The sequence below is a fragment of the Monodon monoceros genome, unplaced genomic scaffold, assembly GCF_005190385.1.
Source record: "Monodon monoceros isolate NGI ecotype Baffin Bay Population unplaced genomic scaffold, NGI_Narwhal_1 Super_Scaffold_4, whole genome shotgun sequence".
Classification (NCBI taxonomy): Eukaryota; Metazoa; Chordata; class Mammalia; order Artiodactyla; family Monodontidae; genus Monodon; species Monodon monoceros.
In genome coordinates this window covers 18523047-18541822 of record NW_021703781.1, presented here as the reverse complement: position 1 = coordinate 18541822, position 18776 = coordinate 18523047, and the positions used below count along the sequence as shown (strand labels likewise).

The 18776-nt window shown below is 35.5% G+C and overlaps 1 protein-coding gene across 2 annotated transcripts in view; it reads left to right on the top strand.

Annotated features, from left to right (window-relative positions):
* CTNNA3 (catenin alpha 3) overlaps positions 1-18776 on the top strand; it is a 1596010-nt gene that overhangs the window by 150134 nt on the left and 1427100 nt on the right. For both annotated transcript variants that reach the window (XM_029245645.1, XM_029245646.1), the window contains exon 5: positions 2895-3014. In XM_029245645.1, the coding sequence (XP_029101478.1) occupies positions 2895-3014 (120 nt within the window). The remainder of the gene's footprint in view (positions 1-2894; positions 3015-18776) is intronic.

The window sequence follows — 18776 nt, the reverse complement described above, 5'->3', positions numbered from 1 at the left end:
TTATTTTGAAGCCTTGAAAATATGTTTACCCTAAAATTCCTATTTGGAGTTATATAAAATTCACAGAGATAAATGTGAAGAAGAAATAGTTAAGAAATAGAGCTTATATTTCTTAGGGAAGAGAAGATGCAGGGGATGATGAATGCTTTAGAATTAAATAGATTGATTGGTAAAATAGCTTATGTTAATTTATATATAAAATTACTTAAATTGTTTAGAATCTCAGATCTGGTATTAGTTTGATTTGAACATAGTGCGAAGGGACCAAGAAGTGGGCAAGGCACGGAAATGATCATACAACATGATAAATAGTTTATATAAAGGTCATTAAAATTATGTTAAAAGAAAGTTGTTTACTATGCTACAAAAGGGGGAAAATGAACAGACTTTGGCTGTTTAAACTGATGGGTAGAACCAGTTCCCATTTAAGGCTCTGAAAACTCCTTTGAGGCCCACCTCAAATTCCCTCATGTCTTCCATATAACCTGAGTCTCTCTATCAGTATCAATGTTTTTTTTTTTTTAATATTTCACCATGTTACTTTTTGTTTTTGGTCATGCCTTGCGTCATTAAGGATCTTAGTTCCCTGACCAGGGATCAAACCCATGCCCTCTGCATTGGAAGTGTGGTGTCTTAACCACTGGACAGCCAGGGAAGTCCCACCACATGTTACTTTCATCTCCTTTTTTGCACTCCTTTTACTACTTTGCCTTTTGTTAAAGTTAATGGTAGAGTAGAAAAAGCATAAACATTATAGTAAAAATCCAGTTCCATTTTGAAATGTATAGACATATCGAATCACTATGCTGTAAACCAGGAACTAACATAGGTCAGTTATACTTCAAAAACAAACAACTAAACAACCAAAAAAAAAAAAAACGCGTAGAAAGAGGGATCAGATTTGTGATTACCAGAGGTGGGGTGCGGTGGGAGAGGGAATTGGACAAAGGTAGTCAAAAGGTACAAACTTCCAGTTATAAGGTAAATAAGTACTAGAAATCTGATGTACAACATGATAAATATGTTTAACAATGTTGCATGTTATATTTGAAAGTTAAGAGTAAATTCAAAGTGTTCTCATCACAAGGAAATAATATTTTTTATATTTCTTTAAAAAGAAATATAAAATACTTTCTTACAAAAGTATATGAGATAATGGATGTTCACTAAACTTATTGTGATAATCATTTTGTGATGTATGTAAATCAAGTCATTATGCTGCACACCTTAGGTTATACAGTGCTATATGTCAATTATATCAATAAAACTGGAAAAAAAGGAACATTTGGCCTAATATAAGGTTTTGTGGTTCTCAGGAGAACCTGGACAAAGCCAGATTAGGAGAAAAGGCTGGGTGAAAGAAAAATTAATGAATGTATCTTTTTATGAATTAAAATTATGTATTATTGAAAAAAAATGGTTCAAGCTTTCTGAGTCTCGTTTACTTGTAGAATGGGAAGACAAATAGGAACTCCAGTGGTTCTTGGAATTAACTTGGATTAACTTGGAAATTAACTTGGATTATAAATTAACTTGGATTAACTAGGAAAGGATAAAGTACCTGGCACTAAGCAGGCACTCAGTAAATGTCAGTATCTTTCCCATTTCTGAGTTTCATGTCTAATTTCCCTGGTAGTCTATAAGTTACTTTAGGGCAGGAAGTATGTTTTATATTCATAGTGCCTTGTACATAGTAGGCTCTAAAAGATTGTTTGTTGAATTTAATTTATTGTCCTGCTGTGAAAGTTTAGCACTATTATTTCCTGTTTCTTTTTCCTCTGTCACCTTGGATTGAGATAAACATGTTGCTTTCATGAAATTGAGGATTTAATTCAGTAGAATGCCATTATAATATGACTTATTCCATGGAGTTTGAAATAGTAAGGGTCAAATCATTTCCCTGGAAACTTAATTATGTTCTATAAAATCTTATTAGCCTGTCTCGTAGCATCATAGTCACAGTGGAATTCTGCTGTGTTTAAGATGGTGAAGTCTCTGTCTGTAGAATTCTATCTAATGGCACACATTGAGAATATGGGAAATAAATGACATAAAGAAAGAGCAGATGCAAATGTCTTGCAAATATTACTTGACATTTTCAATCACTAATCCTCTAAAGTATGTTCTAGTTTACTAAAATAAACCAAGAATTCAATTTCTTGTGAGCTCCTTTTGCTTAATTATTAGTAGCAGAACAATATTCTGTGATACACTGCAATTTGTCTTCTTTGTGTTTATCTAGTATCTGACTTAAAAATGAATGGAGCATTCTGATTCAGCAGAACTGATTTCATTAACTCATGTCCGTTATAGAGCAGAAATGAATAAATGTTTGCTGAACATGCTACATATGCTTCGATCATCAAGACATTTGTTCTCCTTTCTTCTCAAAATATAAGATCTGAGAGATCTTCCTGGCTGAAGTTTGCTGGGTGCCTATTCTGCATAAATGTTTCTATAGAGGCAAGTGGCTACCTTTACATAAATGTGTTTCCATGATTGGGATGTGAGACCTCTTTTTAATACTTTCTCATTATGATTTGAAATTATACATTCATTGCAATTTTTTTCTTTAGGAGTGGTAGCAGTTTATCCTAAGACATGAAGAGTTAAAGAAAAAATTTTTTTAATGCAGTATGTTCTTTTGTTAGAATGAGGACTAAACAGGCTTCTCATTCATGCAATAATGTTGCTTGTACTTAGCACATAGTTTCTAATTCTGTATAATTGTGCCTAACTATTTAATTCAAAGGCAATTAGCTAGCCTCTGTTACCTCTGTATTATGAATGGGAGAAACTGAGGCTCAGTATTGACTATTTGTCTGTGTTACTGGTTAGGAATTTGAGAAAAATATGCTGCTATCCTAATGATTTACTTTTGTTTTCGATTTCAGTTTCAGAGGACATTTGAGTCTCTTAAAAATGTTTCCAACAAATCTGACCTCCAGAAAACCTACCAGAAGCTTGGGAAGGAGCTGGAAAATCTGGACTATTTAGCCTTCAAACGTCAGCAGGTAGGATTTAGAGCTCTCCTTGGTGGACGATACGAACACTTTAGTCTTCTCGCCTTCCTTCCTGTCAGAGGCTCAGGTGGGTCTGGGGAGACTTATCTTCTAATATTTAGGGCAGAAATAAGTTGTGCTGTGTGGTGCTGACCTGCCGTGTTCACACGGCTTCCTGCGGCATTCAACGTTGTCCTTGCTTTTATATGTGCACTTTGGGGGTTTCCACGAGTGTCCTTATACCTCTTTTAAAGAAAACTCCTGCTGGTTTGTGAAGGTTCAACTACCCTTTGACTAAGGATGCCTTAGTGGCATAAAGGGAACCTCTATGTAACTTGAACAGGTGGCTTTTATATTTGACAGGGGGATACGTGAGGAGAAAAACCACCTCAAGACCAAGAAAAGGATGTGGATGTACATACAAGCTTAAAGAAAGGAGTCATAAATATGCCAAATAGTTTTTTTTTTTTAGTTTAGCTTTAGTTTTCTTGTTTGATCTCTGAAGATTAGTAAAAATTTGCTAAATGTGTAAGGTTAAAGGGAAATATGCTTTCCAAGTGCACGTCTTTTAGCCTCTTTATAGACCACAAGATAAATCCAGAGCCAAAATAGACTTTTATAGGGTTGCTTTTAGAGTTCATATTTTATAATATTAATAATCATTAAGTTCTGTGTGTTTGCAAGATACTGCCATAGTAGGTAGCTACTTTTCCCAAACTGGATCTTTTCCAGTTTCTTCATATCCACTAGGTGTCAGGATCATCAAGCTTTTACTGGGGCTGAATGTTTATTCCGATCAGAACAACCAGTTAGATGTTTAAATTAGGTTGCATGAAATTCGGGAATGTGCTCAATGATGGATAGCATCTAGAAAAATGACTAAGTGGCTGACTCCCATGGCCAGCCACCGAGTCCATTACTTAAGACTGTTTTCTGTTAGTGTGGCAAAGGGTGTAATTCTCTTGACGTTGCCTAATTTACAAATTTTGGATCTTTTGGAAGGGGGATTTCAAAGCAGTACTTCCTTTATTTAGTTAAACCTCATGAAGTCAACATGGTGTGGTCTAGAAATAGTGACTTGAAAAGAGAATTGTGTTCTAGGCTTGGCTTTATAATAGACATTACGTGGGCATTTAACCTTCTCATGATCTTATTTTCCTAGGAGTTATATTTGTTTTGTAGAGTGTTCTGGGGCAAATGCAATATCTTTGCACGTACTTTAATTTATATGAAAAAAGACACAATATCCATTTGTTTTATTTATTGATTTTATATTAGTGAAGGCCTAGGAATTAGCACATGTAACAGAAGCAATCACGGTTACTGAGAGCTACTACAGTAAACTCCCAAATGATGCTGCTTAAAATTCACACTGTGAGTCACTGCTCTGGCCTATGTAGTTTTTAGTACAGTTTTGTTTCCAAGAGCCATATTTATACCACTGGGGGGTATTTGAGTTGGCAGGCAGTAGTCAGCGTGCTCTTCTCTTATCCTTTCTCATTAGCACATTTTCAGTGATTAGATTCTTACATTAGCTAATTGGGAATTTGGAAAAATGTGAATGCTTCAAGGGCAAAAGGGCATAACTCTGGGAGAATGGCATTGACGACAGACAGGTAAATTGCATGTGTATGTGAGAGAAAGATGGGCATGTCGTTATTTATATATGTATACGTATGTTTATGCGTATATAAATCTTATATTCTATTTATTAAATGACAACTGTCTGCCACATAGTGTGATTAGAACATTTATGGATTAGATCATTAGATAATTGTGACGATATAATAAGGTTGGTTTTATGAGCACCATTTTACAGATGAGGAAACTGTTAAGAGAGTTAAGTAACTTGCCTGAAGTCACTAGGCAAGTAAACCTGAGCTTCAAATAGGTATCAGTGACTCCAAACCTGGGCTTTCTCCAATATCCCTGCAGGGAGCCAGGCTGGGGGGATAGTAAAGTGAGGAGTTCTAGGCATGCAGTATGAAGACAATTTTAGGATAGGACAGACATGGGGCTTAAAGAGACATTTGAAAATGGGCATCTGATGAGAGGCAGAGCCAGGGGCAGCTCTCTCCTCCTCTCTTTCTCTCATGTAAATTGTTCAGTATAGACAAAAACACAAAAGAATTTTTGAAAGAATATCTTCAGACAGCTAAGAAAATGTATAAAACTTTATGTTTACAATCTTTGAGTGTTATGTCTAGGAACCCTAGTTCTAGTGAAATTTATTCACACAAGGCAATTTTTTTAAACTCAAAAGGACAAATTCTTGTGAAACAGACTTACCTGCATACATAGAATACTGTCAACCCTTTGTTTTACTTGATTCTGCTTTTCCCTATATCTAGTGATCATTTTTTCTACATGGAAAAGATGGAAGGGGAATTAGAGTGAAATGGTCAGAAAAAGGATGGTAGAGTAGAAAGAAAGTCAGGGACCAAAGAGCGGTAAAAAAGAGGGAAAGGGACTTATAGGGATAAGATAAGAAGGATAAAGTGAGGGAAATTAAGCTATATTTGGTTTTATACTACATGCATTTAGTAAGTTAAAGCGTTTATTTTTGAAGAATTAAAAATTCTCAAAATAGAGAAAGGGAAAAAAAGAGATAATTACAAGAAGACATAGTGTGAATGAGGGAGGTGTCAGAGAAGAGAAAGACAAACTTTGTTTCCCATTAGCTTCCAAATGTAGCAAAGCTTCCTAGAAATTTGTAATATTAACCAAGTTCTTCTGTACCAAAGCCACAGAGGAATTGTTGTGTTTCCTAGATGGGCAGGGTTTAAAGAGTCAGAACATTACCTTTTCTCTGACTTGGTGGGATTTGTCTTTTATATCCTATCCTACCCTCTGTAAAGTCCCCCAAACCTATAAACACACATTAGTAAGTTTCCCCTACCTGGAAAGATTTAGGTCTCTGTAAAATTGCCATTCAGCAAGAAAGCTTCTGCCTTATAAGGCAGGATGCTTTGTACCAGAGAATTAGTCATGCTTTGTTCCCTGGTCCAACCATATTTATCATTTCTCTTTGTGACAGAACGTAAGCTCTGTAAGGACAGGGCCTTTTCTGTCACCTTCAATGCTGTATGCTCTGCAGTGCTCATAGCTGGATCTGACCCATGGCTACTACTCAATAAATACTTGTTGGTGCTGTTATTGCTATGAACAAGGAAGCATGCCAAAAGTTTTAGCCTCAGATTATAGGCAATTAATTGATGTGTTTAACTGTACTTTTTAAATATAATTTAAAAAAGTATTTTAGTTATTGATTTTTGGCTGCGTTGGGTCTTTGTTGCTGTGCGTGGGCTTTCTCTAGTTGCGGCGAGCGGGGGCTACTCTTCATTGTGGTGTGCGGGCTTCTCATTGCGGTGGCTTCTCTTGTTGAGGAGCACGGGCTGTAGGCACATGGGCTTCAGTAGTTGCGGCTCGTGGGCTCTAGAGCGCAGGCTCAGTAGTTGTGGCGCACGGGCTTAGTTGCTCCGCGGCATGTGGGATCTTCCCAGACCAGGGCTTGAACCTGTGTCTCCTGCATTGACAGGGGGATTCTTAATCACTGCGCCACTAGGGAAGCCCTACTGCACTTTTAAAATTCAGAAGGGTATTAACCCTGAGGCTTCCTGGATGCCAAACGTTGACAGATTGCTCCTTGCCTTATGTATTATTTAGGTTTTCTCCTAACATATTTCATTTTACATCTATTTCTTTAAACAAACACAAAACATCAATATTACCTTAGCTATGAATTAGGGATGCCCAATAAACTGACTATAATTATTTTCTTGGACTCTTTCATTAGATTTTATTTTCTGCCCCTTTCTATGACATTTTAAACATCATTTTGAGAGATTTCTTTCCCTAGGCCACATATATCCCTGGAATACTTTGCTCTATTCTTTTACTTTTTTTAAGGGTTGGTGGTGCCTAGCCTCGCCTTTCCTCCCCTCCCCTCCCCTCCCCTCCCCTCCCCTCCCTTCCCTTTCCCTTCCCTTTCCTTCCCTTCCCTTTTTCTGCTCCTGCTTCTTTCCTGTTTGTCTTTTAAAGACTGAGTGCTTACACTTCAACTATTCCTTGGGCTATATTTTAGGTTGGGGTACAAGCGTTTCTCCATTTTCCTAATGTCAAAAAGACTAATGTTAAAAATAGCTTTGGTTGGAAAAGGTGAGAGAAGGCTGTGATAGATGAGGTGGTGGGATTCTCAGGATGAAGCCATCTGAAGTAAATGGATGACAAAGCCATATTACCAAGAATCTGGAGACTTTTTCAGTTTTTACTACATCTGAAAATGCAGTCTTAGAGTTTATTTGTTTAGACTGTTTGGTTTTTGTCCTCCAGGTTGATGATACATAGGAATGGTAATAGCAAGCTGCAGCTATTATATAGAGCCCAGGTTTATGTATTAATTTGAGAGTCTATAAATCAAGAGATTTCCTTGGAGCTTTGTTTTTCTGGAATAAAATAAAATAGAGTTTGATATTCTAGACTCTAATTTTATTCCTTTCTTCTATTCTTATAATGCTATTATAAGTATTAAGAAGTGTAAAAAGTAATAGCATTATAAGACACAGCCTGTTTTCAGAAACTTTTAAAGTCCTTTGGTATGAATTAAATTTGACATTATTGAGTTGAACATTAGGTAGACTGAAGCACATTTACACACTGATGTGAAAATATGTAAAACTAAAATATCATACCTCAGATATACATCCATGTTTCAGTGTGTCACAATCCCTGATCTCCCTCTTGTCTCCCTGATCATGGCATGCTATTCTTGCCTTCTGAACTTTTCACAAGGTTCATAAACTTGATATTTAGGATATCTAGCCCTTTTCTATTTACCTATTTAACTACTAATCTTTCTTTAAAGCTAAACTGAAGTCTAGCCTCCCTCATGATACTTTATCCTATGGCTTCCAATCAGTATGTAAGCTCTTCCTTCTTTGCCCTTCTTAGCTTTTATCCATGTCATACAATTTAGAATCTGACTGATTACACACTTATTGAAGATCCATGTAGTGCAGGTTAGAGTGTGGGCTTTGCAGTCAATCAAATCTTGTTAGATTATTTGTACTGCTTTACGCACTGCAGCTTTTTGTTTTAAAATGTTTGGAAAATAATACCTAACTTATAACCTGTTTTGAGAAAACAATATATAAAGTGTAAAGTACATATATGCTTTAAATCCTTTAAAATACATAAAGGAATCAGTATATAAAGGACTTACCATAGTGCCTAGCATGTGGTTAGTATAAGCTGTAGTTATTATAATGTTGTTTTTGTATTATTCTCATCTCTCTTCATCCTAGATGGTTGGTAAGTTCCATAAGAATACGCTGTCTGTTTTGTATACTTTTGTACTTCACGTAGGGTCCAGCACTGTTATGAACATAGAGGGTAGGATTATTTTGGACATTTGTAACATATGGTATTAAGGTCCTGAGTACTTTGCTGTGGCAAACTATAACATAAGGTAGGGTGTTAGACCCAATGTTCTGGCTAAACCCCAACTCATGTAATAATTACATCATGTGTGCCTAAACTTCCTTTGTGGTTCCAGGTGATATCATTCAGCATAATATTGTTCTCTCTTTAGTGATGATGTTCAGGAGTGAACACTGCCTTTTTCTTTTTCTGAGCTGAGTTAACCCCTTAAGACAGCTCTAAAACCTGAAGGGCATACAATACCTTACAGAATAGGAATTGAATTTAAAATGACCCCTTATCAATGAAGAAAAATAGAAATAAATCAGATGAATTTTATTTAGTAAGAATGACTACAGGTGAACACCTTGCATTGAGAAATAAAATTCTAGGTGGATAATGACTGACCACATGGAAAAGAATCCTAAGCTTCCTCGGAAACTCAAGAACTCTGAGGGACACAATACAGCAATGTAGGACTCCTGTGAAATCAACGCTTAGCAAAACAAAATGGATGATTGTTAGGCTTTGCTGTTTTTGTGCTATACATAGAGTAGAGAAGTTGATGATTTCAAGTAATAGTCTTTAACCACGTAAAGACTTATAGCAAGACTTTATAACATTTTTTATAAAAATGTTATGGATCATCTAGGATAAAGGGATATACAGTGATATTGCACTGGGAGTTGTTTACCTGTAAGGACAGTGTAAGGGAGAACTAACTTCCCATTTACGTTAACAATAAACTAGAAGTTGTAAGTATATTTTACTTAAGACCTTTAAAAATAAAGTACATATGCATCTGGGATTATTTAGCTGCAGTCTAAAGAAGAGTATAATTGGGGGCTGAATGAGTGTTATGGTAAGGTGCTAAACTTCTAGAATGATAGCTCTATAAGAATAGATTCACTTCAGTGGCCTTTGTTAGAGGAAATATGTTAATGGCTCAATTGGGAGAAGAGCCTTCCCTTCCTTATTCTGTAATTAATCCAACTCTGTTGAAAGAGTTCTGATTGAATTATTCCTTTTAAGAGTAAGTAAACCGAAGACTGCTGCATTAAAATATTCATGTCTATCTTAGACGGTATTCTGTTTCTTATTTGCCCAGTCAAGTAAAATGATTATTTATGCCATTTATAAAACTGTTTCTGAAGATCCCAAAGCATTTCAGACATTGTTTAAAAATTACACAGATTTAAAAAATGCTGGATTATAATACAGTGTGCTACAATAAGTTTCAAGCCAACCCAAATGTGCTTTATTCTGTCCACTGCATGTGCAATTCCATTTTTATTCAACTGCATACAATTGTTTGTCTCGCAGGAAAAAGAAAGAGATGGCATTACATTTATTCTGCAGTTTTCTGATACAGACAGAGAGAAGAAGGTTGGATACATCATTCAAGGTCATTCCGAGTCAGTAGCAGATTCAGAATTAATATCCACATTTCCTAATTTCTAGCTTATTGCAGTAGCCATTCAGCCATTTTTACTCCTTCATAAACTACAGATCTTTATAGGGTGATTTCTTTTTCTATAGTTATAGTCCGAAGTTAAAAAACCTTATGGATTTTTATATAAGAACCTCATCCTTTATTTAAAAACAAATAATCAAAATGATGCATATTATATACTTGTTCTCCTTCTAAAGTTTGATTTCCACATTGGATATAGTTAATAGTCATGACAAGTAAGTGTATTCTATTAAATTAGTAAAGTAAAAACATTGCAGAGAAATCTTTTAAGTTCTAAGGTTTGTTATTTTATTTCCATCTGTTGTCTCAAGGGTTTCGTTTATTGGTGGCAATTAGGTAGAAAGCTGTTGAATCAAGCACATACCAGCTGATTTTCATGCACCAGAAAAGATTTATTAATTTTTTTACAAGGTTGTTTGCTATATGATAGTTTATCTTATGGAGAGCTTATAGCTACTTTGTAGTGGGGTATGCTCATTGAAATAGTTAATTCTTTGTCATGGCTTGTTTTCAAAACTTACAATGCTGATAGGAATTTTAGAAGTGGTAAAAAACTTTAGTGTTTGCATAAATGTGGCAGTTATTTGTGCATGTCTTATATTGACATACGAGTTCATAAGATTGTCATTAAAAGTTGGTATTGATGAGAAATTAAAGTTCTAAAAGAGTTAACCCTGAAAATGATATCTTCGCTAGTCTGTTTTATAGCTTGAAAATGACCTTTGTGTACAAATCAGATAACTTTTTACCACTAGGATTATGACCTCTGGTGGTTTAAGATGAAAACTAAAGAAGATATAGAAGAATCCATGAAACTTAAACTAAGGAGCCTTTAGAATTCATCTAACTCAACTGTTTTAGATGTGAAGAAAAATGAGACCCAAGGAGATTAGCTGTCTTCTGTTAAGCTATACACTTTGCTAGTGGTAGAGCTGGGATGATAACAGGAGGTGATATTTTCTTTGGTTCTTTTCTGAGTCGTTTAGCATAAGTCAGCCAGTTGTATACTGATTCTTTGGTATCTCTGGTTTGTATTCTGAATGTAACTATAGATGCTTATAACATCCATATATATGTATAAGCTGTATTAGACACTGAGAGATGACTATAAATGGAGATCATTCAGTAGTGCCATTTTTTAAAATGAAAAGACAATGCAATAATATTACAACATTTTAGAAGAGGTAGAAATTATATGCATCACCTGGTTCAACCACTTCAATACATGGATACACAAATAATACAGAAAACATCATTATGTTTTTTTCTATTGTATAGGAATTTTCGTTTCTTCGGCAATTTCTAGATCCTGTGCCCTCTAAACCAGTGCTTCCTAAACTTTAATATGCATACAAATAACAAGGGGAATTTTGTTAAAATACAAATTTTGATTCAATAGATTTGAATTGAGACTGGAGAGTCAAACAAGTTCCTCAATGATGCTGATGTTGATGGTCCATGGATCATACTTCAAGTATCAAAGGAGTTTTAATAATAAATTGCAGGACAGCATTATTTCCAGTTGTGTCTCGAGAGCCTAATATAGTCCCTGGAACATAGTAAGTACTTAATAAATATTTTGGATTTGAATTATGATCCAGTAGTAAGGTTTGTGTCTATGTTTGGACATAGAAGATATTGCTAGCCTACAATAATATCCTTTATCACAAATTTTATATTGTTTATGTTGATGTTTCACTGTCATGTGAAAAGACATGTTATGCACGTACGTATTGTGTTTTTATAGATTACATATTTCAGTAGTTGTAGAAGTTGTCCTTTGTATATTTTTGCTACAAGTGAAAGACTGAATATGAGAGCAACTGAGTCTGAGGTACAGGAGGCTGAAGAAGAGTGAGAATGTATCAATAGTATTTTAACACTGCAGTGTTCATTGTGACTTGGCCAAACTGACCATGGGACCAGCTGGTATTGACTCAGCAGCATTTGTTCCAGAAAAGCAAGTTTGGTCACATACTTACTATACAACTGATGAAGATTAAAGTCTCAAACACATTCTTATTAAATTTGTGTATCCAAGTTGTGTGTCTCTACCTGTGTGTACAATCAGAAAGCATCACAATGATTGTTACTGTGTCCTTGTCAGGCGAAAAGATTACTGCTACGGCTACAGCTCTCCATGTTAATAGTAGTGCTGGGAACATGCCTAGAGTGCTACTGGCTAAAATTCAAAGGAAGTGTTGATGCTGCTTAGATGAGGCCAACAGTTCTGCTGACAGCAGAGATTTAAACATGAACCCACCAATCATGTAGCCTTTTGTAGATGTTAAGCTGTTTGTTTGTAAGGGGTTGATTGCCTGCGGCTAGTTTAATATGTAATGAGAAATTCAGTTTTTCCTTTATTTTTTAAAAGCGTACTCAATTTTTGCTCTCTAAAATACCATATTTGGATAGTTTCAAGTTGCTATTTAGGAGGAAGCTAGTCAGCTTTTATATTACTTCTCATGCTCCAAATGTGACAGCAGTAGAAGCACATGCTGAAATACATCTAGGTGAGGGGAAGTATCACCAGAAGACGGGGCAGCATTGCTGGCTTGCTCCACATTTTGCTCAGTGATTTAAAAGGCTGTGTACCTATATAGGTTTTCTTCCATGCACTCTGGTTTCAAATGACAAAAAAAAAAATTAACCTAGTTAATATTCTTCAAAGTCATATTACATTTTAGATGGGATATCTTTGAATTTTTGCAATGTAAATAGCTTTTCTTCTATGGGCAGCTGACACTTATATTCATTGATCAAGTTAACCATATTTTGCTTATTAATATTTTTAGTATCACCTAGGGGATTTTAGCAAGATGCCACAATCAACCTATAATTTACATTGTATTCTTCCCTTAACTGTATTTTTATGAATCTAATTTTTTCTCTGTTGTAGCGTACAGCATTAATACATGCTAATATTCTCTATATAAATGCTGCTTTTATTATTATAGCATTTGGTTGCGCCATAGCTAAGTATTTATCACCTACTCTATTATAAAATCTTTGTTCCAAAGGAGCTGTATGAGCCTATTAGATATATACACAATTAAGTAGGTAATGATCTGTGGCTGCATCCATACAGCATCAACAGCTGACCTGGGTTGGTTTTCCAAGTATGATGCTGGTTGATAGATTAGGGTATTAAACTGTTTTCATTATTTTGAGGACCTTTTTTGTGCTCTGAATTTAACTTACGTATTTTGTTGTAACCTTACTTTTTGCTTAGTGAAGAAATTATAGTATTTCCTCATTATGATTTAGATATTGGTGTTTATCTCTGTTGTGCTAAGCTCTCCACCCAAACACTGGGAGTTACTGAAGCCTCTCTTGGTACTTTCATTGGTGCAGAATGAATGGTCTACCAAATGTTTCATTGCAGGTAGTTATACATTTATGTCTTCATCTTAAATTTATATTTGTAAAATTAAAGTTAATTGAGTTTAGGTCATTTCCCTGGCTTCAGTGTTAGAGTCATTAAGAATAGTTAGGATACTTTTGACAATTTTGATAATCATCATCTGTGAATTTAGAGAAATGAAATGTGATAAATTACTTTGGAAAATCTCCAAGCTTTGGGGCTTTTTTGTCAGTTTTTGAGTCTAAGTTCAAAGCTCCTTTTTTCAGGATTAAGGCACCACTTCTCACTTTGGATCAGAGCAGCAAGTCCTGGGGGTGTGATACTGTATTATGGGAATAAAGAAAATTTTTGGCAAGCAGCAGTGTGCATTTATTCAGAAAAAGTGGATAGAAGCTTTTAGCTTGCCTCTTGCTCACTCTAATAAAAACATGTCTGTATTATATAGTAAGAGTAGACACACTTAAGTTCAAAATGACAACTGGGAAATGATGTTTACTTTACTTAGGACATGGGAAACATTAAATCTAAAGACCAAGCTGAAGTAAATGAACTAAGTATACCTGCACTTTGTTTTGAACTTAGAAGAAATTATCTTTTGGAATATCTTTGAAATCTATCAGGAAACATTTTTTCTTGAAAACAGGGAGTACATGACTCCTGGCTTAAGATACTTAAGGTATTTGACCTTTTTTTAATGCTAAAATAATGGGCTAGAATTGGATCCCTGAAAGAGAAAATAAAAGTATACCAGCAGTAGGGTGTTTATGAAGGGAAGGAAGCAAATTAGATTCTGTATTAAGTAATGTATGATAAGTTAGCACTTGTGAACATGTGGTGCTCATCAGAGACTTGTATCAAAGGCTGTACATTTTCTTGTGCTCCAAACATCTGGTTCTGCAGATATAGAGAATATCTTGATAAATTTGTTACTCTGTAGTTTCAAGAGGGTTTGGAATGGTTTATTTCTTACCCTTGATGTAAGAACCATTGGTGCACATTGCTGCTATAGAAAATTAGTAAGTTCTTAATGTCACTAGGATATAAATATGAAAAAAATTGAAGATGAGAATTTTCCAGAATGTTTGTATAAGTGGAATAGATGTTATCATTCTACATTTTTAAGGTATTTCTGCATCTGGTTCTGTATGAGACCTGAGGTCAATGAATACAATCTAAGATCTTAGAGTAGACTAAAAAAACTTTTGGTGATACTGAAGAGCATGGGTAATTATGAGTATTTTTAGGATAGGTAGATGAGAGTGATAACATTATTTTTATGAAATGTGGCATTAAAACATTTATTTTGAAGACTAATAAATTGAAAAGAGCATTAACACTCTAGAATAATAAAAAATAGTTAAGATTGACATAATGCATGTTGAAGGTGAAATGATTAGTCTCTACGAGTCCTCTGAAAATAATGTGTGTATCAGAGGTATTATAGACACCAGGAATAATATATAGCTTATTATGAATAATGAAAATTATCATCCACATTTCTTATTTGCTACATCTGATTGTGAACTGTATTCCAAAATTGATGGAATTAGGACGGTGCTAAGAATTCATTTCATTGCATCATGTATAAGCAATTAAAATTTTTTTCATAACAGATAACCGTGTTCTCAAAACAATAACTCATTTCATATCTAGCCACTTAAATGAATATTCTCCTTAACTCAACCATACTCTAAAAATCGGCTTTACAAAAGGTTCTTTTAGGCCAGGGCTGGAATAAACAACAGGAGGTAAGAACTTCCTGCTGAAAAGGAAACTCAAAATTATTATGCAGTGATTTGGGAAGCTTGGATTTTTTTTTAAAAAGCAAATGCATTAAATAATGAGATAATATATTAAATCATATAAAAACCTGGAACTTGGCTTCAATTAAGGCAGAAAATACTTTACTATTTTTAAAAATTTATCTTCCTCCTAAGCACTAACACAAGCCATATATTCATGAATAAAAGCCCCACCAGTGTGTGAGGCTAGTCTGTTGAAAATAAATAGACATATATGAGTCTGTCACCTAGCAAGATAAAAGCTGTGTTCTTTATGCATGGAAACCATTTTCTACTAGAAAGAGTTGTAAAAAAATAATAGAATTATAAAGAAAGTGAGTTTATGGAAAGAGGATAGACTCTTCCAAGCCTTATGTAAACATTTTCTGATGTAAGAAACATACTATGCAACATTTTACTTTAATAAAAAAAAATAGGTGATAATTTTTCACAAAATAACAGGGGACTTCTAGTGCACATAACTGTTCATTTTATAGATTATTGACAGAAAGGTTGGAATGTTAGGAGAAACTGCCTATTTGACACTCTATAGGAATAAAGATTTCCCATCTCTGAAGCTGTGGGAATGTCTACTACCCAGGTTAGTTTTTTAGCTTACCTAATCTTACAATTACCATGTGATGGGAATGTTATTATAAGGTTATGACCTGTGCCTCGTAATGATGGTTGAAAACAGGTCATATTTCACTAATTTCCCAGGCCTGTTGGTCCTAGTCCCTACCCCCTCCATCCTTTCCCAATTCCTTATGAAAAAGACTAAAATGGAACTCCTAATGCTTAATGTGCAGGCAGTGGGATTGTCTGGAGGGAGTTCAGAAGACACACTGTTTAACAAGGAGAGGTGTGGATGAGCACCTTGTAGCCATAAGGGGAACCAGTGGTCTAGAGGGCACATGGTAACTGATAAAGGAATATTAAGAAGGGAGATTGATATGGAAGTGTTAGAGTTCAAGGTAATATGGAATTGGGGGTACTTTCTTGGAAGCAAAATGCAAGATTGTGTGGCTTAATTTTACTTTGAGAAATTAATTATGTACTTTTTTCTATTTTCACTCCTGGACTACCCATACTGGAGGGACGTTTCAAATAAGGGTTACATCATAAAAATTTGCAAATTCTTGATATCTTTAAAGGAGAGGCAAGTAGTCATAAACAGGTTGTCTTTTCACCTCTTTCCTGCCACCCTAGGAAACACCCCCCAAGCTGGGGAGAAGGAGGAGAAGTGGATGGGAGTAGGACAAGCCCAGGCATCGTTTTTGTTCCTGTCTCCTACCACTATCTGCACTACTCTCCCATTTCACCATGTGGGAGACATGAAATAACAGATTCCACTGAAGTTTGGGACATCTGAGATGACCAGTGAATCACAGAGCTAACCTGAGAGTAGACAGGTTTCTGGAGATCTTAGGGCAGAGTGAGTGTTTTCTGCCATGTTGTCAGCCAGAAGTTTTTTTCAATTCTGAATTAGTGTGGAAGGACATCAGATAATTTCCTTGGGACCAGAGTGTGGAGCAGGGTTCATCTAAGAGAGGGAGTCAGGGAGCTTGGTCACATGGAGGCAACAAGGGAAGCAGATAGAAGAAGGATGGGTGAGGGAGGGCGTAGCTGACCTCAGGTTATCACCAGTGCCACAGGATGCAGGGGAAACTGAGAGAGCTACAGACTGTCCAGTTCCCATATCAGTGAGTGCTGTCAGGTGCTGAAGAGCAGGTGGGCAGAGTTGCATCAGGAACAGGAGGCCTGTGAAGGACCAGGGCAGATCCAGATAGATGGCTGTCTTCCCAACTGTCCTGTGTTGGCAGCTGAATGAACCCTTCTGTGGCTTAGACTCATCCCCAGGGAGGAGAAATCAGGAGAAAAATCTGAGAGAGCAATTTAACCTGAATGTGATTGAATTATAAAACTCAACAGACTGAGAAATCACTGAAATGGGCTGAGTTTACTTGAAAGGGATTAAATGAAATTTCTGCCCTAAGCAAAACAGGGCTTGGAGTAAAACAAAATTAATTTTATTATAGAAAAATTTGTCAATTATACTTCAATAAAGCTGAAAAAAACCCCAAAGTTACATTTTTGCACCTTCATGTTCATGTCTGTGAAAGTTGTATTTGCTATAAAGTTCCAAATCCAGAACTGAATGAGGGAACATTATTATGTTTGGAAATACAGCGGGGATTTAGATGGGGGTAAGTGTGTGTGTGTGTGTGTGTGTGTGTGTGTGTGTGTGTGTGTGTCTGTGTCTGTGTGTAGCACTAGAGGTGTTATCATTTACTTTGGTTTTGTATTCCACTTCAGCCATAGCCAGCTGGGAGATGAGATATCAATTCAGATAAAATATAATATGTCGAGTTAAATTTGAATTCTACACAAATGACAGATAGTTTTCTAGTATGTCCTGAATATTGCATGGGACCTCCTTATCCTAAAAAAGTATTCATTATTTGCTGGAAATTGAAATTTGACTGCAAGTGTTTGCTGAATCTGGCAACCCTACTCTTTGGTGTACTTAGCCAGTGAAGGAATAAAACTATCCTGCACATTACTCCATCAGTCTGTGACGTTTGACAACAGATGGTGCTGCACAACAGGTATTAATATTACATTTCATCGAAGAGGCAATTCTTGGTTCATCTTGATGGGTTGGGCTGGCTCTCTGAGACACCCAAATCAGGCCAAATGAAATGGAAAAGTTTAAGAAAATTGCAAGAAAGTAACCTATTTAGTAACTTTTTCTAGAACACACAAACAGTAAGTGGCAGAATCAGGTTTTCCAGGTCTAAATGGCCTTCACAATACAAATTCAACTTTTAAAGAACTTCTTACGAACATACTTATTGTATAAAGAAAAGTACTCTTAAAATCTGGGTGGTTAGGTAGCTGCTGCTGTCTTTTCTAATGTACTCTTCTTTTATGGCCAAGCCTATAAAAGGAACCTTAGAAATCTTTTCCAGGGATCATGCCTTTGAAATTAGTTGAATTATTTTAAAGAAATCATGGGATGCTACTTCTTTTTAACTTAGCGTTTTATTCAAAGGATGTTTCTGAAATTAAACCAGTGGGAGTTTAGCCAAAATAGTGCAGTGACACAATGTTGTCATCTAGAGGAATGTTGTACTGAGTTAAATAGCTCTAATTATTAGCATCTTTAAAATCATAAAGCAATTACAAAAACAACTCACTTCTCTACTTCAGTGAAATACAGTTTGATTTTGTGAAGCATTTCACCTAGCTTGGATAGTTGGCTTTCAGTAACTGTTTTAAGATCCCAATGTCACAAACCTCCTTTCTTTACACTTAGTTTCCTCTTGTGTCCCAGAATAATCCAGTGTTCTGGATCTATTTCCTTCAGTTCTCTGAGGACCTTGCTCCACTAAGAATGCCTGTTTTCTCTTTAGTTTCAACTTTCTTACTCATTTTTCCTCCCTAGCATATTAACCTGTTAAAGTTTGGTCCAAACAGCAACTATATTGGCAACCTTCATTCAAAGCAGTATCCTCTCCAGTAACAGTCCTATCTCCTATTCCTCAGAGCAAAGTTTCTGAAAGATTTTAGTTGAGCTCACCTGCTTACTAACTACATCAGTTCTTGGACAGAAGTGAGGGAATTGAATATTTCCTGTAGCTAATTATTATTAACTGGTGTTGTCTTATTAAGTATCAGATACCATAAAAATCTCCAAATTGACCATGAAAATAAAAACAGGTAATATAAATATA